The sequence below is a fragment of the Odocoileus virginianus genome, chromosome 18, assembly GCF_023699985.2.
Source record: "Odocoileus virginianus isolate 20LAN1187 ecotype Illinois chromosome 18, Ovbor_1.2, whole genome shotgun sequence".
Taxonomy (NCBI): domain Eukaryota; kingdom Metazoa; phylum Chordata; class Mammalia; order Artiodactyla; family Cervidae; genus Odocoileus; species Odocoileus virginianus.
Window position 1 is genome coordinate 13,653,287 of NC_069691.1, and position 25,008 is coordinate 13,678,294.

A 25,008-nucleotide genomic window follows, 5' to 3' on the forward strand; every position below is an offset into this window, starting at 1 on the left:
GATTGTGATTCCCATTGTCTCAGCTCTAATGCTGACATAAACACATTAGTCACATCTGACCATCTGAGTCCTGGAGTCAAAAAGGATCAAAATCAAAACAGCAAGAATTAGAAAGGAGGGCGGGGGATTATGTGTAAGGAAAAATAAATAAGAACTTAAACCTTGCAATTAGTTCAATGGTTTTACGGAGTTTAAATATATTTTTCAGCTTTATAAACAACTTATTGACCAGAGACGTATTAATACATCTTTTGTTACCTGAATGTTATTGATTAGATATTTCAATATTCACTTATATAACAAATCACCAGTCACAAGCATTAGTTTCTGCAAAAATCCCATGGTCAATAAGTGTTGATATAAATGACAAAATTATAGGATATTTAAAGTATACAACATGATAATTTGATATATGTATACACTGGGAGAGGATTTCTCCCCATTGAAACATCTATCACCTCACATATATTTACCTTTTGTTGTTGAGAACCTATAAGTTCTACTCTCTTAACAAATTTCAATTATACAATATGGTGTTAGCAACTTGTAAAAAAAATTTTTTTTTTAAGCAGCCCATCCTTCTATGCTAGGAAGTAGAAATTATAGAGCATTGTCTTTCCTCTCTTCCTGGAATCATTTGTTGCCTTCAAAGACTAGTGATTTGCAAGGGCAAAGAAAGAGGGGTAAAACTGGAAGAGGGGATGCAGGCTGTAAGTCAGGGCCTGATGGATCAAATGCTGCTTCTGAGGACAGCAGCAACTAGGAGAGATTTCAAACATCGTGACCCTGAGCTCAATAGATGTGCCGCCTACTAAAGAGACAAAAACTAAAGGGAACCTCAGAAGTCTGTGAAGATGCAAAGGTTGAAATGGTTTGCTTGAAAATGCACGTTACTATCATTTTCAAAGCCCAGTACACATGCAAGAAATCTCTCAGAGTGCTGGAGAAAGAATGGCAGTGACCATTCAAACCATAAACCTAGCCATAAAGAAAAATTTAACTTCAAACCTCAGTTTGCAAAGCTGAGTCATGTGTTCATTTAGGTGTTGTGTAACTAAACTCACAGGATGTTAAACCCTTCCTCTAACTGGTCACCAGACCATAATTATGGTCACTAAGATGTACATAGGCAAGATTCTCTGTTAGGTATGATCATTTTATGTCTGAAAACTAAAAGCCTCTGGAACCTCTCAAAACACTCAGAAATATATTGCCATGGCTGACGTGCATTTCCTATACTGCCACTGACTAGAACTTTTTCATTCACAGAGTCCCCAGATTTCTGACAGCCAGAACCATCTCCTCTCTGCCTGGAGGCTCTCTCACAAAGCTGCAGCCTGCTCTGCCCTCTTTTGGGGAAGGTCTGAAATTGCAGAGACTCCATGCCCCTTTGCCCAGACCCAGCAGCCCTCCACTGGTAAGTTTGGGTATAACTACTTCAGCTCCCCCACCTCGTGGGTACGGTGTCCTTGAGGTCTACACTGGCTCCCTGCGTATTCCAAGAGGATTAAATTCCAGGAGCCCATGGTGATGACCTGCTTAGTAATGTTCTCTTTACTGACTTCCTTCCCTTCTCTGTCTCTCCCTACTAAAGGTGCTTTCTGAGATCACCTCGCAAATAAATTACTTGCACATAAATCCTTATGCCATGTTCTGCTTCTGCAAGAACTCAAAATGAGGAAGGATATAAAGTAATCCTCAAAAAAAATGAAAATCTAACAGAAACTAAGAAATTTATTGAATGAATATATGAATGATCCACTGCAACCTGCCTCTCGCTCTGTTCTAGGTCAACTAACACCAGAAATGAGAGATCCTTTCTGTATGAAATCCTAGAACAGGAACTCTTAGCCTAGCATTCATGGGTTGGCATTATGGTATCCATGAGTTCTCCAAAATTAGATGCAGCATTTTCATGTCTGTGGGGGTTTTTCTTCGTGAAGATACAGGCAACTGTCATCTGATTCCCTTGTGCACCTATAACTTTTCAAAAGGTTAAAACAAGTTGTAACTAAAGTGTTCTCCATCCTGGGGAATTAGCAGGATGGGGTCCCTCCTAAGTGCATCGTGTCAGGTGACAACAGCATGACATCTACCGAGGGTGGTGGCTTCTGGTAGCACTGCACCATTTCTGGTAGCTTGTACATCACAAAGTAATGAGAAGTCAGCACCCTCTCCCTAGAACACTTGGTTGGCATATGCACTCTTTCAGTCCTTAGCTCTAAATTCTCAGTGCTATTGGTTTTGAACTCTCTGTTTCCTATTCTGTTTTGTGCAAACTCAGAAATTGTAAGAGATGTGGGGCTCCTCAAATGTATACTCTGTAAAAAAAATCGCCTCTTTTTTAAGCGCTCTCAGTCTCCCCAGTGTAGTACAGACAGGCATCCTTCTATCTAGTTCACATCCCAATCGAATATAACTACAGAAGAGAGATACTGGAGGAATGACAGAAAACAAAAGCTATCTGGCTGCTGCTTTGCAGTCCAAACATTCATGATCTACCAATCCATAATTGCCTACTTACGATAAGTTAGAATTGGGACAGTGCGAGATGGACGCTCCTCGTTCCCTGAATACATCCAGTTCTTCTTCAGAAAGGTAGCAGCCATGTGCCATCACTGTCTGGAGGGAAGAGCATTCCAGGTGGAGACTACCACTTCAAAGTGCTTAAGTTAGTCCTCACTCACAAGCAGGTATTTAGCTGGTAAAATTGATTCAAGAGGGCAGGCACTGCACACATGTCAGACTTCTCAATTTTTAATCCTGATAATATTTGTGGGTTTTCCTGACTTTACTCTTGCAAAATTCTTTTTCTGTCAGTATAAAACCTGTATTTAAATAGCTTTCTTCTTTGGGGAACATGGTTCAATGATCACAGAATTATCATTAAAATAAAATCTTTCCAACCTCTGTGCAAATACAATTAACATGCAAATTGAAGGCCAATTTATTAATCATATCTAAATAGATGTAGAGTAGGGTGAAAATTACGATGTAGCATAAACAAGATCTATGCAGAATATTAACCTTTGAAACCAATCATATTCAGATGTCTGTTCACACAGTCCCTAAGAATTCATTTGCCATAATAATTAAACTTTCCATGCAGTTCATACATTTCGTTAAAGGCCAAGGCCAGGGGATATATTGCTGTAATGAGATCTCTCCTCACTCATATTAATTTTAATTAAAATTGTTTAATTATAAATATAATACATACTCATTTCTTTAAAAAAGCAGTCTTAGCGTGTTTAAAAATGTCGAAATCCTCTGCTTCCTCAGGAAGGATCACTTTTAACATTCAGTGTGTGTCTTCCAGGCAGTTTGCTAAGCGAGCATGTACCCACACGTATACAAACACACATCAAACAATATTTCTACAAACACCTTTCCTTGTAGGTTTGTATACCTCATTCTTTGTGAATGTTGGATAAAATTCTAATTATCTACGTTCTATAATCTAAACAATTCCTCACTGATAGCCATTTTTGAACTTTCATATGTAATTAACATCCCTATTCATATTCCTTATAGAATGGATCTTCAGAAATACATTTGCTAACTCAAAGAGATACACATTTACATTCTAATGGATACTGACAAAAATGTCCTTGGACCAAATGACAGTCCCATCCTCAAAGAATTTTTTAGATTTATTTACCAATAAATTTAATGATTTATTCATCAGGGATGAAACTTCAGGCCCATTTTTAATTGTATGCACACATGCATATGCACACTGTGTACTTTTATTTGGGAAATGCATGTGTTACAGAAGTCTGAAGATTACTACTGAGATTTTTAAATTTAGATAAATATGCCTTATTTCATATAGATTGTATCATGATGTGCAATTTACCTTATTTGTCAGAAGATGGTTTTTATCATACACATCTGTGTAGTTTTTATAACCAGGGTATAAGTTTTCCACAGCTTTAACTTCATCACGATTTTCACTTATATGGCTCTACAAGAAAAGAAATAACATTTTCAGTTTTTCAATGTAAAATGCCATTAGAAATTATACTTCCTACCCCCAAATGATGTGGATGGTGTCTACTTTCCTAAATAAAATAATGAATGGTTGGTGTATTTTATTTAAAACAATTCTTATTATATATATGACAATGAAACTATGAATATATAATTATATGAACATGTACTATTCTAACCCTAACCCACGTAATGCTTTCTAACAGTCTTTTCAAATTTCAAACTATAGCAAGAATAAGTAAAAATAAAAAATACTAATTGAAGAAAGTCAGGAGCCTAGCTATGCATAAGTCACCTGCCTCTTCTGGTGTTGGCCACTTAAGAGTTCATTGGCCATCAAAATGGTAGAGCATGGTTTACTCATTAAAAAGCTGAAATATGAATTAAAAAGTTGAATTTTAGCCCAGGTTCTGACCCTACATATGTGTTTTAGGGTAAGTCAGTTGTTTCCTTGGCACCTCCATTTTCTCATCTTGCAAATAAAAGTGCTGGGCAAGATGAGTGATTTTCTAAATTCTTTTACCTTTCAATGTGTTGTTCTTATGAAAATTCACAGATATGCAATATTTAAAAGGTATGAATGAGTTGCCATACAGAATGAAGCAGGGTTAGGACTCTGGGACCCTGCTCCCATTCTGTCCCTTTTGTCAGCTCCCAGAATGAGTCCCTCTTCAGGAAATAGCTTGAAAATAAGAGACAAATAGTCCTGACATCATCAAGAAAGAGCGTATAAGAATGCATATACAAGCAAGTCCTGGCCCCAACACTGTCCTTTCTCCAGGGAACCACAAAACCTGCAATGTGTCACCATACCAACCCCTCACCTAAAACAGAAATCACTTCTGACCAACCAGTGATGAGTATAGTATATAAGAAATAACTCATGAGCAAGTTACTACTTCCAGAAATGGCAATGCCATTTCCCTTCCTCCCTGAGGTAGAGTATAAATAACCAAATAAATAAAAAACAACAATGGACTGAAAACAATGTTCCATCTGAAGAATGAGCTGTCTCCCTGCCTTGAGGAAATCCAGACCACTGAGAAATGGGCATGGACATTGGAAGAGAGGAAAGGAAAACCAGATGGTTTGTGTCATTTTGATAAATTTGAGTAAGTATGCACATATACATGTAGATACACCTCCAGCAAGTAAATACTTAATTTTTCTGTGTGTTGATAGGGTTCAGGACACACTAACGCAAAATATGGCACCTTGGAATACTGAATATTTTAATCCAAAGAAATCTGAGAAAATGGTAAAAGCAGGATGGTTCACTCTGATCTTGCCTTCGCCCCTTTTTTTCCTGAAACAGGTCATAAAACTCTTGTGTGAGAGGTTCCCACCTATACCTAGAGGAAAGGAGTATCCTTATCTCTGAAGACAAAGGAAGCCAAGAACCAGGCCTTGGTAAGTTTTCCCCAGTTTACTATGCTTGCTTCATACTCCTTAACCCATCCTGCTCCTCCAGGACTATACACTTGTCACCATACCTAACATAAAAATACTCAGGTATGTTTCATTGTGTCTCTGTTTCCTAATGTGGCTCTTGTATCATATAAAACTTATATAAACCTGTATGCTTTTCTCCTGTTAATCCATCTATGTCAGTTTAGTTTTCAGGCCCAACCAGGGGCCCTAAAAATGTAACAGATAATTTTTTCCTTCCATACAATTGTATGGGATTGAACAAAAAATTTCAAATATCACAGGCCACCAAAAAAAAAAAAAAAAATGGGGTAAGACAAAAATAGTTAATGAACCCTAACAAGATAAATCTTAACAATCCTCCATCCTATGAAACAATAAAAGATCAATGTGTTGCCTTTCCCTGACATGCCCTTTGTTTTTGGATAGTCAACTCTTAAGAGGGAAAATGTTAGTGCAGTATGTAGTGTAGCTTGAATGGAGGAGGGAAGCTCCCAACTCCCAATTTTAACCCAGCTGGAAGCTTCAGAAAGTGTTTTATTCCTAAATTGCAACCATTTAATGACAAAGTAAGATATACTTTTTTTGTTCCTGACTTTAAATTAAGAAGCTTGGAACAAAAGGGCTTTTAAATTCATTTCTGTAAGGTGGAAATTAGGTTCTTTCTGCTTTTCAAATAATAGGTGGTTCCTCCAAAAAGGAAGGACTAGAACACTGAGAAAGTATCAAAAGAGAAGCAGGAAAGAAACACATTAGATGTATCCTATGGAGAGCAGGTAACCAGTTTCTCATTAATCCTGCCTGGTTACTTAAAATGTCCTCATCTCTGGGAGCCAGATTAGAGATGACTGAGGGCAAAAGGAACCTTCAGGTTTCTTAGCTAAATAGCAAGCTAGATTTAGGTGATGTCTCTAAGGAACCTTATATCCTATGATGCTATATCTTGAGGAGCTCTTCTGAGGCTAAGAGCAGGCTGCCCCCAAAGTGTGCCACTCTGGATGTAGATTATTTTGAGCTAAAAACTAATCAGGGCCCAAAAGATTCAGAAGAAGCTTTGAACTTCCTCCTTACCACCTACTTAAGATTGGAAGCCTGTCCCAGGAAAGAGCTATTATCAGAGATAACTATAGTAAGGTACTAGGTATGTAGACAAGGGGAACCTAGCAAAACCCACTTGCTCAAAATGGTTCAGCACATATTTGCTTACGAAATAGTAACTTTTTATTTCAGTGCCTTACCTTATTTCTGCTTGAAGCCTGAGATCCCTACTTTCTTCTTAGTCTAGAACGTGTGTATATGTCACCTTGCCTTACTGTCTTTGGAACCCTCATACTTATGTGGATTTCCTGTGTGCACATAATAAATTTTGTTTTCTCCTGTTAATGTGCCCTATATGTCATGTTAATTGCCAGTGAAAAGAACTAAAAGAGGAAAGAGAGGAAACCTAACTCTTCCACAGTAGAAGACAGAGATTATGAAATTACTGCCAGAATTTAGAGTACAGAGAAGTCTTCTAGGTCTAGACAGAGGCACAAACAGGAGAAAAATGCAAATTGCCCACCTGAATGTGCAAATCACGGGCCTTCGCGAGATTTCCCAGTTCACCCAACAAAGTCTCAGAGCAGGAAAGGGGAAAACATGGTGTCACTATGGGCTGCACTCGAGGATACTGGAAATCATCAAAAACACTTGGTAAAGAAACTATAGATATATGAATGTGTAGCATACCCCAAAATGCATTTCACACCACAACATGATTTTATATCTTCATCCCTGGGGATAGTCCTTCATTACAGGAGTAGTGGATGGGTTTCATGGAAATGGCTAGTGGTTGAGGACAAGGAAGGGTATTTCTGTACCACCAAGTTCAATGGAAGAAGATCCCATCTCAAATGCAAGACACATGAAAGCTCAGACTGAGTGGCTTTTATGGAAAGAATTAGGAGGCAGAGGAGACGTTTCAAAGGAGAGTGCTGGGGAAACTGAAAATGGGGTGGTGGTCTGTTCCCCTTTCTACATCTTAGGGCAATGGTGAGGCTAAGGATCCACTAAGTTACATCTAGGTCTCTCAAGATTAGACTGAAAGAAATACTGAGATGTCCTATGGTTTCCAATCAGACCTTAAAAAATGGTGAGGGAAGAGTCTGGTTTGCCATCTAAGAGACTGCCCAGTAGACCCAGAGACCAGCCTGCTGGGGGTGGGACAGAAGACGGCACTGCCCCCATAGGCTCACAACACCTGGGTGCTGTGCCGGGGGTGCCTGGCTGAGGCCTTCGGGCCACATGACATGCCACACATCTATGGACCAAGGCAGTCTGGCGGGGGCATCTGGGCTGGACACCACCTGTGTTTCAGGCCCGATCGGGGGTACAAGAGGCCAGAGCCAACGGTGGTATAGCTAACAAACCACACCACAGCATCTAGTGGCCACCAATCTGTCTACATCAATGAAGCCCTCTTCCACTTCCCACAGACCCAGCCTATGAAACTAGAAGGTCTCAGAGGAGAGGGAGGGAAGACCACTGGGGGGAAAAAAAAAATGCCTGACCTTACTAAGCTGAGTTGATGGGTTTCCCATGAAAACAATTTAAGGTTTTAGGAAAATACTTTTGCATGCATGAAATAAGCTAACCATACAGACTGTTGCCGCTGCTGCTGCTAAGTCGCTTCAGTCGTGTCCGACTCTGTGCGACCCCATAGATGGCAGCCCACTAGGCTCCACCGTCCCTGGGATTCTCCAGGCAAGAACACTGGAGTGAGTTGCCATTTCCTTCTCCACCATACAGACTAACCTCTACCAAAACCAACAAATCCTACAGTCAACACAAAGGCAATCCAAAAGCGAGATAGGAACAAGTTTACTTACATTCCTCTGTAGCATTTCTGACACAAATCTGAAATAAAACAACAAATGTAACGTTAGAAAATTTAGGCATTTTTCAAATAAATTTTTTAAAAGGATAAAAACATGATCCTTACGTTTGCCCTAATTTTAATATAAACATTTCTAATGCTGGATATGTTTCACCACCACTAATTAAGGATTAACAAGTAGTAATTACTTTGTTCTCTCATTTGTAGTCCAAGAGATGGAGTGCAAAATCACAGGGAAATACAATTTTGTCATCTACCATCAGCTGGGCTGCTCACAAGTATTCCCACAGCACTCAAAGCATTCAGATAGATTAAGCTCTGTTTTAGGGAATATCACCGTATGTTTATGTTCCATGGACATTAGAGTTGTGGGGTCCTATGTACCTGGAGGTGTTTAGAAGCCATGGGCTCTGCACTTTCAGTTTCCCTAAAGTAGAAGCTGCTTGCCCACACAATCACAATAGCATCATTTATTTTCAAAGGCCAGGTCCTACTGGGCATGGATGTTGGAGTAAAGCAGAAGGACTAGGCCAGACATGTTGTGAAACAGGTGGTGACAGGGGTGGTGATCTTACCAATTATATCAGTGGGGATGATGGTATCTATATGGCCTATGAAATGACTATTTCTGCCTTGGCTGGAAATATTTATGAACTATAGCTTCCTACCTTCTGGTGTTACTTTGTTTAGGAATAAAATGTGAATTAGGGTTCACTATTCCCACAAACAAGGCCTCCCGGGTGTCGCTAGTGGTAAAGAACCTGCCTGCCAGCACTGGAGATATAGGAGACCTGGGTTCGATCCTTAGGTGGGGAGGATCCCCTGGAGAAGGGAATGGCAACCCACTCCAGTATTCTTGCCTGGAGAATCCCATGGACAGAGGAGCCTAGAGGGCTATAGTCCATAGGGTCACAAAGAGTCAGACACGACTGAAGCAAATTAGCACACAGCACATTCCCACAAACACAGATTCCTAGAAAAGTTGAGCATATGGCCAAATGCTAAGGGGAAAATGTGTGCTTCCTTCTCTCCATGGGCACATAGGAACCTCTAAACCACTGTTTTCAGAGGACATGCTTAAGGTGGAGGCCTGGGGAATGGAGAAAAGTTGGACTTCTCGAACTTTGCATCAGGATACATTTGGTCTTGGGGAAGATATAAAGCTAAAGAATTTTCTTCTATATTTCTTGGATGTTGAGTGTCATACAACACAGATCCTTGTGAAATCCTCAAGGTACTGTGAGAAAGCCATTAAAGAAATGTAGGAAAAGGGCTTCCCTGGGGGCTCAGTGGTGGAGAGTCTGCCTGTCAATGCAGGAGGCACAGGTTCAATCCCTGATCTGGGGAGCAGGATCCCACATTCTGCAAAGCAACTAAGCCTGGGCACCACAGCTGTTGAGCCTGTGCTCTGGAGCATGGGAGCCACAGCTACTGAAGCCTGCATGCCCCAGAACCATGCTCTAAAACTAGAGAGGCCACCAGAATCAAAAGCCCGCACACTGCAAAGAAGAGTAGCTCTCACTCGCCACAACTACTGAGGGCCCAAGAGCAGCAGTGAAGACCTATCACAGCCAGCAAATAAATAAAAGTTATATATATATATATGTATATATATATATGTAGAAAAAGTACCTATGGCATCAGTAGCATGAAGTGAAGTGAAGTCGCTTAGTCGTGTCCGACTCTTTGCGACCCCGTGGACTGTAGCCCACCAGGCTCCTCAGTCCATGGGATTCTCCAGGCAAGAGTACTGGAGTGGGTTGCCAGTTCCTTCTCCAGGGGATCTTCCCGACCCAGGGATCGAACTCAGGTCTCCCGTGCTGCGGGCAGATGCTTTAACCTCTGAGCCACCAGTAGCATATCCCCATGTAAAATAAAAAGAATATAAAAAAAGCACATGATCTCAAGCAATAGCATAACCTATACCCAAAAGTAATTTAATGAGCAGGCCACAGACACTCAACAGAAGTTTAACCTACAGGAGAAGCCCAGATCTATAATGAAGTAGGTAAATCATTCACTTTTTAAAACATCCTTCATTTTAAAAAGGGATTTGCCCTTCCCAAAGTATAGTAAGTACCCAGGGGCTTTCAAATATAATTTGATATACAAAACTAGTATTGATATGCAACATTTTCCTCAGGATCAGGTCAATTTCATACAAGTTAGACAAACCCAGTCAGTGACATATATGCACATTCTGCCTGGGTTAAAGGGGTTTCTTCTCTCCATCTGTAATTCCATCCACAAGATAAATCAAGACAAACATACCTCTCTGTTTCCTTGATTGATTCCTCAGTGGTTTCTTTGTATTCTGGAACAATGTCATTCAAATCCATGCAAATTTTGCCCACAAATGCCCGCTGCCCAAATTTATCTGTGAGAAACACAGAAACCATTTCAAGTCATGTTTCTTTCCTAAACTGTACTTTCCTGAGCCCTTTAAAAACATTTTAAATTAAAATCATTATGAAAACATAAGTGAGAGTATAAAAGATCATCGTATTATTTAAGAACAATTGTTTTAAAAAGCCAGTTAATTCTGTAAGTAGTAAAGATTCTCCCACTGGTACCTGACTCCTCTGTTTACACCAGGACAAAGGATATTATTTGCTTAAGGTAAACTCAGATGTGTGCAATGTCCTCTAGATGTGCGAGGTTATGAGGAATATACCCAATAATGTATATAAAGTGTCTGACACATGGGGCTTAGAAAAGGTACTGTCACTATTCTTAACTGTAGCAGTGCCAGTATTCTTCAGTTCAGTTGCTATGTCCGACTCTTTGTGACCCCATGGACTGCAGCACACCAGGCTTCCCTGTCCATCACCACGCCCAGAGCTTGCTCAAACTCATGTCCATCGAGTCAGTGATGCCATCCAACCATCTCATCCTTTGTCATCCCCTTCTCCTCCTGCCCTCAATCTTTCCCAGCATCAGGGTCTTTTCTAATGAATCGGTTCTTCGCATCAGGTGGCCAAAGTATTGGAGCTTCCGCTTCAGCCTCAGTCCTTTCAATGAATATTCAGGACTAATCTCCTTTAGGATGGACTGGTTGGATCTCCTTGCAGTCCAAGGGACTCTCAAGAGTCTTCTCCAACACCACAGTTCAAAAGTATCAATTCTTTGGTGCTCAGCTTTCTTTATAGTCCAACTCTCACATCCATACATGACTACTAGAAAAACCATAGCTTTGACTAGACAGACCTTTGTTGGCAAAGTAATGTCTCTGCTTTTTAATATGCTGTCTAGGTTTGTCATAGCTTTTCTTCCAAGGAGCAAGTGTCTTTTAATTTCATGGCTGCAGTCACCATCTGTAGTGATTTTGGAGCCCAAGAAAATAAAGTCTCTCACTGTTTCCATTGCCAGTATTGTTACCTGTGAGGAATTTTGCTTAATCCTACTAGAAGTTCTCAGCACTGAAGAACCAAATGGTTATCAGAGGAGCTAGAGGAATTCTATTTCAGTTAGAAAGTTAATGCTACATGAAGCAGTGATCATAATTTTAACATCTCTACCTCTGTCATAAGAGTCTTTCAGAAGTCTTTCTACATCTCTCTTTCCCCTGTAATTCATTGTGATACCTGGCCATTAGATTACTCTTCCTTAAATCACCACCTTCATTATATACTTTATCTGACTCAAAACTTTTTTGAGTCTTTGATGCATATCTGAATCACTCCACAGTCTGAAGCATCCCCTCTCCCCAACTTCTTTCATCCCACCATGCAATGAATCCTTCCCTTTAGTTCAACTCTCTGTCCCCTGCTTCCTGTATCCTCTATGGACATTCCTGACCCCATACCCATACCCCCATGTCACTTCTCCTGTCTTAAAGGCATTTTCCTCTCTCCTTATCTCCCTTGAAAGTCCAGTTTAAAGGTCCCTTCAGTGAAATCTTTCCAGATGATCCAATTCTGGCTTCATTCTGGCTCCTCCAAAATTCACAATATTTACTTTCAGCGTCACACTTGAAGTCTTTGGCATACACTACCTTGGCCTGCAAACAAGTGTCAGCACATCAGTCAGTAGTATTTACTGAGCACCTGCTATGTGGTAGGCAATGTGCTGGGTACAAGTTTTGGAATCATCAGTCTAAATCCAGTCTCAGCTCTGCCGACTAGCTGTGTGACTTGAGGATGCTGCATAACTTCTCTGGGTGTCAGTTTATCGATCTGTAACACAGGGACATGAACAACTGTCCCAGAAGGCTATTTACAGCTAAACTGAACCAATCCATGTGGAGTGCTTTGCACAACACCAGACATCTAGTAAGAACACTACAGCTGTTACTGAAGTTATTAATCTATGTTGTTGTTTCGTTACTAAGTTGTGTCTGACTCTTTTGGGACCCCAGGGCGTGTAGCCCACCAGACTTCTTTCTATGGGTTTCCCAGGCAGGATGACTGGAGTGGGTTGCCATTTTCTTCTCCAGGGGATCTTCCCGACCCAGGGATCGAATCCATGTCTCCTGCATTGGCAGGCCAATTCTTTACCACTAAGCCACGAAGGAAGACCTTTAATCAATGCGTGTGCCTGTTAATCAGTTAATCCTATCTGATTCCTCAAGGGCAGAGACTATTTTCCATTTTACTGTGTTCCCAGCATCTAGCACAGTGCCCTGAGTCTAGCCAACAGCCAAGAACTATCTGTTGATTATAATAAACTGTGGTCATTTCTAGAATTAGTAAATCTGCTCCAAAAGGCCCTAAATTAATACAGACCTATTTATGTCATCCTACGACCAAAAACAAAAAGTAAATAATCAAATTACTTAAACAATAGAAAGAGTTCAAGGGCCACAGTAATACACAAATACCTAATCACTTGCAAGACGTGCAGTGCTCAAATTCTAGCAATTAAAAAGCAGGACTGCTCACAAGTATAAGTCCCTGCCAGCATGATCCCACCTGTCTGCTTCATGTGCCCATAAATCATCCTTTTATCTCCTCACCTGTAATTTCCGCAAGAAGCAGTGATGAGTCAGTGTGAATTGTTCCAAAGTAACAAGCTGTGGTGGTTCCATTCTTTAGTGTTCTCCTCTAAAAATAAATCACAAAAACCATGAATTGCCTGTGCCCAGAAGAGTCGCATGGTATATACACATGAAGATGGAATTTTGGTTTTCAATTTTAAGATGTTTTTACTTAAAGGAATGCCATCTCGACATGAAATGTAATTAAGGTAAATGGCAAAAGTATTTATATTGCAAAAATGTTAGAACTTTTGATTTCCTAGATTCACAAGGTTCTGTGTTGCAGAATTTATAAAATGTGATACTAATTCCTGACTTTTTAGGATTGTTTATGGATATGCAAACTTTATTGGGAAGGAATAAATACGATTTATTCTAGAAATTACAGGATAAAATTATTCAGCCAGCTATTTAGTTCAAACTGGCAGATTGATCACATGTTTCTATCTCTCTTCCTCAGGAAATCTCCACTAAAATAATGTAATGGAGTGTTAACATTTATTAACCCACGAGGAGAGAGGAGACATGAGCAGAGGAAATATTTTAACGTCTTCACAGAAGAAAAAAACATGAATAAAAACCTGGAGGCAACTTGGAAAAAGAGAGAAACATGCGGTTGTTAACAGGGAATTGGCTGAAAGTGTGTATACAGATGATTAAACCTTGGCAGGACTCTTTCCTGTTGAAATCAGCCATTCCTTGCAAAAGAGATTTACTCTTTGCAGAAATTTGATAGTATTTAGAGAATACAAGCCCCAAAGGACAAGGTGAGGCACAGGCTGAAGGAAGAGGCTTAAGTAGATAGGTGGCTGACTCTGGGACCCATGGTCATCTTCCCCAAAATGTCACATGGACTACTTCCACCAGTTCTGGCAGGATTGAAGGACTTCTTTCTAGAGAAGATAAATGGCTCTAGAAGAAAGAGGTCCTCACAGTGACATTTAGGATCCACAATTAAAATGGCTATTCACTGCCTTCGCTGTTCATCCTGTAATGAAGCTTATCCGGCAACCAGTGTGATAATAGGAAAGAACACACCCTATCCTAGCAGCCTCTGTTCAGCTTCAGCCAACTGTTAGAGATCAGTGATGTCAGTTCATCTTGAAGGTCAAGAGAATTAGGAAAACTGGATTTTTATGTCAGTATTTTCAAATTTTAAGACACTTAGCACATGAAATAAAATATGAATGACTCTAAATAAAGGATGTTTAGAACCTGTCAGCTACAGAAAAGGATGCACTAGCTTTCTGCCAGAATCATATGCTGAAGAGGAAAGTTAACACCTTGACAGAGGCATCGAATTCAATCTCCATCTGCCAGCAAAGTGCTTGCATCCTAGTGTGAAATAAAGTGAAGTCGCTCAGTTGTGTCCGACTCTTTGCGACCCCATGGACTGTAGCCCACCAGGCTCCTCCATCCATGGGATTTTCCAGGCAAGAGTGCTGGAGTGGGTTGCCATTTCCTTCTCCAGGGGATCTTCCTGACCCAGGGATCAAACCCAGGTCTCCCACATTGCAGGCAGACGCTTTACCATCTGAGCCGCCAGGGAAGCCAGGGCTTAGTGAATATTGCTGAATGAACACATGAGGAAGCAGACCAAACTAAAACAATCAGAGGTATAAAACGATCTAAAATTAGCATTGTTACATGTATATAACAGGACCCAGTATCCTTGAAAGAGGAACGGGCTACTGAGCAGCAAGAGCGAATTAATGACTTGCAAAGTTGGGCTACTGGCATTCTCGCATAAAAGTATATACAGAAATGTCACTGTTTTTCTAAGAAGAGTTACCAAAAGAAAGAGCACATTGGAAGGGAAAATATACTAAGAGCAAGAGAAATGGCGGGGGGTGGGGGAGGGTGGGGGATGGGTAAAGAGGCAGAGAAATTGAATGAGCACATGTGCATCAGAAAGGTTTATTTCCCAAAATGGAAATGATACTATATTAAAGAAATGAGCTGAAAAAAAAAAAAGAACAGATCTATAAGTAAAATTTCAGAACATCAAGGATGAAAAAAATCCTGTAGGACAGCAAATTAACTAGAAAGGAAAGAAAACCAGATTTACATTGCTACATTGGATGGTGGTGAGCAAATCAAGAATTCTCTCTAGAGCTAAATTGCATCATTCAAGAGTCAGAACAAACTTTTGGTAATTCAAGGGTTTGGATTATCACCCACTTTATTAGAAAAGATTATCATCATCTATATTCTAAGAAAATGAATCCAAAAGAAAGACTGGGGATCCAAATTTAAAACATTTTAAATTTAGATGGTGAAAAAAAAACGAACTAAAATCTCACATGATGTAACATAGGACATGGTGAGGGAGGTTCTATCTTGAAGAAGAGAAGACTAAGTTTCTTATCCTATTAAATGGGAGACTATGGAGGAAAATGACAGAAGACTTGTAACACTTATAGCAACCTAATTTAATAGATATTTTTTCAAAAGTCATTTTGACAGACAAAAAATAGTCTTTTTAAAAGTGTACAGAATAATCATAAAAGTTGACCTTTTGTTAGGTCATAAAATAACAGTGAACTAAGAATGGAGAAGAAAATGGCAACCCACTCCAGTATTCTTGCCTGGAGAATCCCACGGACAGAGGAGCCTGGCAGGCTAGAGTCCATGGGGTCGCAAGAGTCGGACACGACTTAGCGACTAAACCATCCATCCATCCAATTACCAAGAAAAATAACCACACAAGTTACATTTACTAACCAGAATAAATGAAACTCAAAAGAGAAGTGTATCTGACATTTTCTAAACTCTCAACACTTTAAACACCTTTCTAAGACGGGCTTGAAAAAACAGCTCAAATGGAAATTTTCAGTTAATTAGCTATGATGACAGTGGAAGTAATACTACCAGACCCTGAGAGCAAGTCCTTTCTCTGAGTCAGGGGAGATAAAGGTTCTCAAATAGAAAGGCTTCTAGATGAGAAACTGCAGTTTCAAACTGGACTGGAACAAATGAGAGAGACTAGAAAGTTCAAGAATTGGCTTAAATGACATTTAGGGGACAGGACAAGGAGAGCCCGCAGAGAAGGCGAGGGGGGCAAGGTGGGGGAGGAAGAGAGGCAAGGAAGAATAGGAGAAGGAACACACAAAGCCACTCATATTGGCACCCACTGAGTTCAGCCAACTGTGGGTGCCTTCTGTATGTAACTTAAAAAGTAAGGAACGAATCCAGTTTTAAAATTTTAATGGATAAGCCATTTAAAATGCAGCTACGGTTCTTCTTCACATGTTCTGTGTTTGGCTGTCCCAGGCCCCTGTTCCACCCTGGTTTCTCCTAAGTTTTTGAGAGGGCTCTTCCATTAATCACTGATTTTGCATTTTTCCCATTTATAAAGAAGTCTAACGGGAATAACATCAACATTGTGGCTGTGTTGCCCAACCTTTCCCAGCTTTTAATTCTTGATAAGAATTGTCAGTTCTTGAGACCAAGCTTTTTGAGCTCAAAATAGATTGTGAACTTAATATGACCAAATGCTGGAGATAATGTGGAGAGAAGGGAACCCTTCTGCACTGTTGGTGGGAATGTAAATTGGTTCAGCCACTATGGAGAACAGCATGGAGGTTCCTTAAAAAAGTAAAAATAGAGCTACCATATAACCCTGCAATCCCACTCCCACTTCCAGAGAAAAACATGGCCTGAAAATATACATGCACCGCAATGTTCATTGCAGCACTGTCTACAATAGCAAGACATGGAAGCAACCTAGACGTCTGTCAACAGAGGAATGGATAAAGAAGATGTGGTACATATATACAATGGAATACTACTCAGCTATTTCAAGAAAAAAAGAAATAATGCCATTTGCAGCTACATGGATGACCTAGAGAGTGTCATACTGAGTGATGTAAGTCAGACAGAGAAGGAGAAATAGCATATGACATCCCTTCTATGTGGAATCAAAAAAGAAACAATACAAATGATCTTTCTGCAAGATAGAAAGAGACTCAACCAACTTTGAAAACAAACTTACAGTTGCCAGGAAGGGAGGGGATAGTTAAAGAATTTGAAAAGGTCATATACATACTGCTATATTTAAAATTGATAACTAACAAAGACCTTTTGTATAGGATGTGGAAGTCTGCTCAATGTGATATGCCAGGCTGGATGGGAGTGGTGTTTGGTGGAGAATTGATACATGTATATGTATGACTGAGTTCCTTCACTGTCCACCTGAAACTACCACAACATTGTTTATCAGCTATACCCCAATACAGAATGTTTTTGGTATCCAAAAAAATATTTAAAAAATAAATTTATTTTTAAAAATATTTATTTATGTATGTATGTATTTAATTGGCTGTGCTAGATTTTAGTTACGTCATTCAAACTCTTAGTTGAGGTACGTGGGATCTAGTTCCCTGACCAGGAATCAAACCTGGGCCCCCTGCGTTGGTGGCTTGGAGTATTAGCCACTGGGCCACGAGGGAGATCCCTTATTTAAAAAAAAAAAAAAGAAAAAAGTTAATATGACCATGAGCTTCAAAGCCACTATCAACAGGCCCCTTACCAGATTATATAATTTCCATAAGCTAAAATAGGGGAATAGAGTGGTCCTGACCTCTTGTCTTTTTACCTTGTACTTTAATGATTTGATACCTCTTTGGGATTAACTGAATTCATCTGCTGAATTTTCAATAACCCCATAGAGTAAACATATTCATTCTATTATCCAGGAGAATGTTTGCAACCAGTTTGTCTTAGTATATTTACAAAGAATCTCATTCTCCAGTCCTTTGACTCATATTAATCTATATAATATACCAATTCCTGAACTTTCCAGTCTTTCTAGTTCATTCCAGTCCAAAGTCCAATCTGAAATTTCAATCTCTCACCCAGTTTGCAATGTTTAAAGGGAGCTATTCCAGGACTGACTTACTGGAATTTTTTTTTCTCAACAATCTCAAGAGATGTTTGCTAACATATACTTTAAATTATTTTCAGATTAAATTATCACTGTGCAAAACTCTGGGGTCTTGATTGCCTATTTATAGATCCAGGACTGTTTTCTGAGGGAGACAATAAAAAAACAAAACAAAAAATGTCTTGGTTCACGGGTACTGCCTCAGCACCCTGGTATGCATTGCCACAGGCGATCTTCAGCCTAAGGGACAGATTCTAATTAGCAAATCTCAACTTTCTTAAGGGGATGCCCATTACACTCTCAGCTCATCCAACTCTATCAAGTCTATGGACCTGGCTCACAATCAGAAACAGAGGATGTGTACACTGAAAATACTTGTTGAGAGTAACACCTATTTCTCCTATTCTGTACTCACTGACAGCAAATACTTTGATTTCCCTCTCTGGTTCAGTTAAAGCCAAGTTTGTGACAGATTCTAACAAATGCATGGACCCCTCCATAGTATACATTTTTCTTCATTTATTTTTTTCTTTGCTGTGATTTCATGACTCATTTTCTTCTCTTGTACACAATGCAATTTTAAGATATCTCTAACCCTTTTTAGAACAATGCAAGGTAAAAATAAATTTTGAGAATAAACAGATTTGGTGTGGTTAAAACGATTCATTAACACAATGCACTAGCAACTTCCTACACAGCTTTAGTCCTTCTCAGTTTTCCTGATGTCGTGTGGATCCATGCTAAATATGTAAAATCCACAATTACACTGAATTTATAACTAAGCATGGCAAATATATAAATGACAACACTTGCTTTTACTGTTCAAGGCTTGGATGCTGCAAGATGTGGGAAACTGGCAGGAAGGCTAGGTCACTGTATAAGGCTTATTATATTATCACCATCACAACATTACTTTAAGAGAAAACCCATCAATGGGTCTAACAAAAATGCAGGAATGTTCAGACTAAGTATTCTACATGACAGGAGTTAGTGGTTAGATAAGATACTTGCAGCTTTAATTCTCAAATGCAGAAGTTATCTCTGGCTGCTGAATCGACTGGGCATAGGGTTGGAGTAGATAAAGGGAGCTGGTTTTCTTCAGAGAGTGAAAGGAAGGGTATTTCAGGGCCTTTAGTATATGCTGGGTTGGCCAAAAAGGTTGTTAATGTTTTTCTGTAAGATGTTACGGAAAAACCCAAACAAGCTTTTTGGCCGCCCCACAGTTGGCACACTGTCCTCAGACCAAACTAGCTCCATAGTTCCCTCGAGTGGGCGAATATTCACCACATCCCACACGCCCTGCAACAGGGGGCCATCCTAGTTTCCTTCCTTTCAAAGCTACCAAAATAATGTGATATCCTTCTAACTAATTTTAATTTTAGATTTCCCTGGTTATTTCTTAAAGCAAATACATATGTCAGGCACTATTTTAACAGCTTAACAAGTATAGACTTGCTTAATTACCATAACAATCCTAAGAAGCAGGTACTGTCATTATCTTTTTTTTTTTTCTTTACAGATGGGGAAAGTGAGTCACAGAACTTTCCAAAGGTTACACAGCTATTCCATATGGTGCCCAGAACAGCACTGTGGGTTGGCAGGAGTAAAGGAATACACGTATGCATCAAACCCAAATTTAGTAAAAAAAAAAAAAAAAAATAGAGTAATGAGAAGCCAGGGGATTTGAGGATTTAGATTCAGGTGTTTCTTGGCTAGTGACTAGCTGTGTAGGTGAAGTGGTCACATACTCACTGAGCTATGAAAGAACTAAAAACATCTCTATAGTCCATGATAGTCTTGACTGCCTGTTTTTAATAACTTAAATCTGCCCCCTAAGAAATGGATGTTTCTATAGATGACTGAACATAATACAGCAATACTCATATGCAGGATACTTACAACAACTCTGGTATATACTTCTTCAGCAAAGTCAACGCTCTGGAATTTGTATTCTGTAGGAAACATGTGCTTGGTCAACCATTCCAAACGTGGGAGGTCCACATTACTCCCGGCAAAGGAGTATTGAGGGGCATGGATGTGTGTGTCGACCAGCCCCGGCATGAAGAACTCACTGGAAATTAAGATAGGGAGAAAAGAATTTAATAACATCTTTAGTCATTTTCCATATCTTTAAATCATGTTTTCTCTAGGCAGTGATTTAATTGTTTATCCCACCCAGAGTAGATACAATGAGGTGAATGTAAATTATATCATATAGAAGTCAGAAACTAAAAATGAAACTCTGCTAGGGGAGACTCAGTCCTAAATTGGAATGACTTGGTGTGAAGTTAACCAAAGATGCTGCAAGGAGGAAAAAACTCAGCACTGGGCAGAAGCAAAGCAGTCGTTGCCTAAGAAATGCATGAAGCTATGATTTAACCGTATGATTTTGTTCCCAAAACTAGGGGCTGTAGAACAGAGAGCAAGGATGAAAGAGGAAGTCAAAACTTCCAGAGCCAGGATGATGAATTACACACGTCACCGAGGATAACTGATGATGAGAGAAAGTATCTGCAATTTTAGTCCCAGTGGTCATCTGAACCTTGGTTGACTACAAGAAATCTAGTCCTTCTCCATGTGATGTAGGGGCTACGTTCTGAAATAGAAGTAGCAAGAGAATAAGGCTGGTTAGGGACGGGCAATCTGAGAAGATGAGCGTGTCAGTGGGTGAGTGGTGTAAACAGCTAAGTGAAGATACAGTTGCAGTGATATGACAACCATTCTCCTGATGCTTCTGATCACTCCCACTGTTGCACCAATCAATATTCCTATTTCTATTAACTCTTATCACAGAAAGTCCTTGAAAGGTATTTTCAGAGACACTACCCTCAGAATTGAGGCCGCCCAATGCTAATAGATACTTAAAGCTTTCCCAAAGAAATAATCGAGTTCACTGGTATCTAGTATCTAATCACATCCAAGCAGATATTTGTTAAAAGACAGGAAGCACCACCGCTACCATCACTCCAAGTAAATATTAGTTACATTTTTATATACATAAAGAACTTGAACTCAAAATTTGACATAACAAAGAATCCCTCATAGGACCAATTCAAATGTATATCATCTAATGAAAGACAAAGCCACTAGTATCTATAAATGCCTTATTTTTTTTTAATGAAAACTATGTATGGTGGGGATAATGATAAAGATGATGGTGACAGCAGGTAATGTTTACTAAAATTGGACATGTACTGGACTGGGTACATCATTCTAAATATCTCTTTTGTGGAAGGCAGTTTATTATAGGGGTTACATATATACATTCTTGACTAAGACTGCCTGATTTTTTTGCTTGTTTTGTTTTTAACAGACTGCCTGATTTTGAATTTAGGCCCCACCATAAAATGGAAGTGGTATATTCAACATATTAGTTAGCCTTTCTGTGACTCAGTTTCCCCATATAAAATGGAGATAGTAGTTTCACAATAGGGCTGTTGTGAGGATTGAGTTAGCATTTGTAAACACAGTGCCTCGGTAATGGAAAGCACCAAAAAAAGTAGTTGTGAAGATGATGTAATACTCACAACAAACACATGAAGTAGTACTGTAATCCCCAGCCACAAAAGAGTAAACCTAAAGCTTGGGAAATTTAAATAGCTGGAAAAAAGTAATCATTCAACTTCAGCTCTGGAGCCTAGATTCAAGCCCAGGCAGTAGCCTCCATAGTCTTGGTCACCACCCTCAGAATTTTTCATTCACTCTGGAAATGAAAAGCAGTGACAATCTACAAGTATGTCAAGAAGGCAGTGTGAAATGAGTCTACAATGTGGGGGCATGCATCGCGGGAGAAGGAAACATAGATTCCTCCCCAGTATTAGTCACTGTGCTCACCAGGACACTTTAGTCCTTGGGGTGAAGGACGCACCATGAAATGGAATGGCTGTGTGACTTCTTCATGTAGTTGAACTGTCCAATCAAATATTTCCCGAGCATCTATTCTGTTTAAGAAACTCTGCTACGCATCAAGTCCAAAGAAAAATAGGACATTATAGAGACTATAATTTATTTGAGGAGATTAGAGATGAGTGAAGACATCTGTGTGTGTGTGTGTGTGTGTGTGTGTGTGCGCGCGCGCTAGTGTGTGCATTTGTGTGAGTGTATAAAAGAGAGGGAGGACAGACATAAAAAGATGGAGACTAAGACAGAGAGATAGAAGGAGCGATTTCACTCCTGGTAATTTACCCAAGTGAAATAAATCATATGTTTACAAGAAAGACTGTATAACAGATCACCAGCCCAGGTTGGATGATGAGACAAGTGCTCGGGCCTGGTGCACTGGGAAGACCCAGAGGGATCGGGCGGAGAGGGAGGTGGGAGGGGGGATTGGGATGGGGAAACACATGTAAATCCATGGCTGATTCATGTCAATGTATGACAAAACCCACTACAATATTGTAAAGTAATTAGCCTCCAACTAATAAAAAAAAAAAAAAGACTGTTTCTATGGTTTTTATTTATACTAGTCTCAAATTGGGAACAATCCAAATACCACCAGAAAATAGATAAACAAACTGGGATATTAGTACAACCAAATACTATTTGGCAATGAAAAAGATTAAACTGCTAATATATACAACAATATGAGTGAATCTCAAAAACATTATTTTGAATGGAAGAATCCAGACACAGAAGAGTACATATTGAGTTATTACATTTATATAATGTTCAGGCAAAAGTAATCAATATGACAGAAATCACACAGTAGCTGCTGCTGATGGGCTGGATAGTGACTGGAAGAGCATAAGGGAACTTTCTAGGATGATAAGAATGTTTTATATCTTGATTGGGGTGTCTGAAAAATATATATTTGTCAAAATGTATCAAATTATATAACTATCTAGGTACTTTATTATATAAAAACATTTCCTAAAAAAAAAAACAGTTACAAAAAGTTTTTAAAGAAAAGGATTTCAATGCTCAATTTAGTGAATTAATGTATATTTGTTACTCTGCAGCTAGGAGGGAGGGAATCATGAGAATACTTGATCCTCTGTTTTTTATTTTCTTTGGCAGAACTGTGACATATTAAACCTTGGGTTCAGGAAGATAAATCTGGTGGTGACAGGCATGCATGGGGACACCCTTTCAATCTGTCAAGCATGACAGCATTTCTGAATAAAGGAAAAGTATAAGTATGTGGGAGAGAACTTGATCTTTTATTAGCTCTAGGTAGTAGAGGAGAGGAAAGAGTCAAAGAGAGTAGGTTTTTGAGCATGTGAGGCTGAACATATGACATAAAGTACAGAGAGAAAGTCCACTATGAGGCAGGGGCAATGTCATACTAAGCCTACAAAGTATGACCTCCAAGTTTCCAAAAAACGATTGAACACATGGGATAAGAGGTCACAGAGTTATAAATGGGATTCAGATCTGACAGTCTCCCCTGATTAGGTAACCCTAGAAGTTGGTGGTATAAGAGATTTCTGTAGAAAAAAGAACAAAACTAAAACTAAGCCTTGAACAGTACCCTCCACTTAAAAGAGTAAGATTGAGGAAGAGAAGGTCATGCTCAATCACTGTCACAATCAGTGATTGTGATGCTCAGTCACAATCACTGTCAGGAAGATAGAGACCCATGATAGGTGTCAGGGATGGCAATGAAGGGAAGGGCAGTGACCTCTGTCAAAAACTGCAGGAGTCAGTACACTGAGAGAACACTCATTTCCAGTGACTGGGGAGACACCTGATTTCATGTAGGCAAGCACTTTATTACCTAAGTACTTACCCAGTCCAAATATGTCTTAGTTACTGTCCTAGGTGCTGACGAGAGAGCCATGAATAGGAAAGATAAGTGGAGAGAGAAATGACTGGGCAAAAACTATTTGGTAGTGAAGGTTAGAATGGTAATATAGGGGAAGACTGAAAGTCACTTTTGTTTCCCACTAGGAGAAACCTGAGCATATTATGAAGATAGCAGAGATGGAAGAAGGACATAAGCAGGGGACAGTGTTTTCAGAGGCAGCAGGGAGTGAGGATTTGTCATGTCAAAAGTTTAACTTCCGTCCAGAAAACCTAGCAATCCTTTTTTAGGAAACAAAGTATTATGAAATGCTTATTAACAGAAACATTCAGCTAATCAAGGTTAGAGTCCAAGATTAATACAGAAAGCAGTACATGCAGGAATGTGGGCTGTGAGGGCTGCATTGAGATAAGCAGTCATTGAACCCAGCTACTCACTTTACAGAAAGAACAAAAGGAAGTCTGAGGATAGCAATCTCATTAGTGGCCCAGCTAGGCTTAGAACTCAGTTCTCCGCTCAAGACATCACGTGTAGCTAAACTGTCATCTTCAAAAGTCAAACTGGAGGCAAAGTAGAGGGGTTTGGAGGCTGAAGCAGGATAAGATGAAAAAGCTTTCCTTTCTCATCCTATTATACTCTTCCACTTCCTTCCTTTCACTTTAATCACTATCCTAATTTCCTTATAAAAATCTCAACTTTCCCCTGATAAAAACCATCAACTTCACATTCTAAATCTGGAGTGCTGGCTAGGCCTGATCAGAACCTGAGGAAAAAGAACAATATGTGCTCCTATGTACATTTATCAGAACATTCACCTGTCTTTTAATCAACTGGAAAATGCTAGTAAAAGCCCTACCCTACAATCAAGACACATGACTCTCTATTTAAAAGTCTGAGTTACCCAATCTGTCTGCCCTCACACAGTTTACTACCCTCATCAATATGCCCTGCAGGGGATATGATGATTTCAAGGGCCTGGGAACCCCAGGCTGTTTGAAAACCACTCTTTCGCTGTACAAAAAAAAAAAAAAAAAAAAATGCAAGGGTATGATATAACAACAACATCTTGTATGTATTAAAAATTTTGATATTTGCTCATTGTGGGGTTT

The 25,008-nt window shown here is 39.5% G+C and overlaps 1 protein-coding gene across 3 annotated transcripts in view; it reads right to left on the reverse strand.

Moving 5' to 3' along the window:
* Nucleotides 1–25,008, reverse strand: part of GDA (guanine deaminase) — a 93,523-nt gene that overhangs the window by 16,919 nt on the left and 51,596 nt on the right. For all 3 annotated transcript variants that reach the window (XM_070480352.1, XM_070480351.1, XM_020878637.2), the window contains exons 3-9: nucleotides 20,056–20,227; nucleotides 13,251–13,338; nucleotides 10,568–10,673; nucleotides 8,289–8,316; nucleotides 6,983–7,090; nucleotides 3,860–3,967; nucleotides 2,525–2,622 (exon numbers count right to left, since the gene is read on the reverse strand). In XM_070480352.1, coding sequence (XP_070336453.1) covers nucleotides 2,525–2,622; nucleotides 3,860–3,967; nucleotides 6,983–7,090; nucleotides 8,289–8,316; nucleotides 10,568–10,673; nucleotides 13,251–13,338; nucleotides 20,056–20,227 — 708 coding nt within the window. The remainder of the gene's footprint in view (nucleotides 1–2,524; nucleotides 2,623–3,859; nucleotides 3,968–6,982; nucleotides 7,091–8,288; nucleotides 8,317–10,567; nucleotides 10,674–13,250; nucleotides 13,339–20,055; nucleotides 20,228–25,008) is intronic.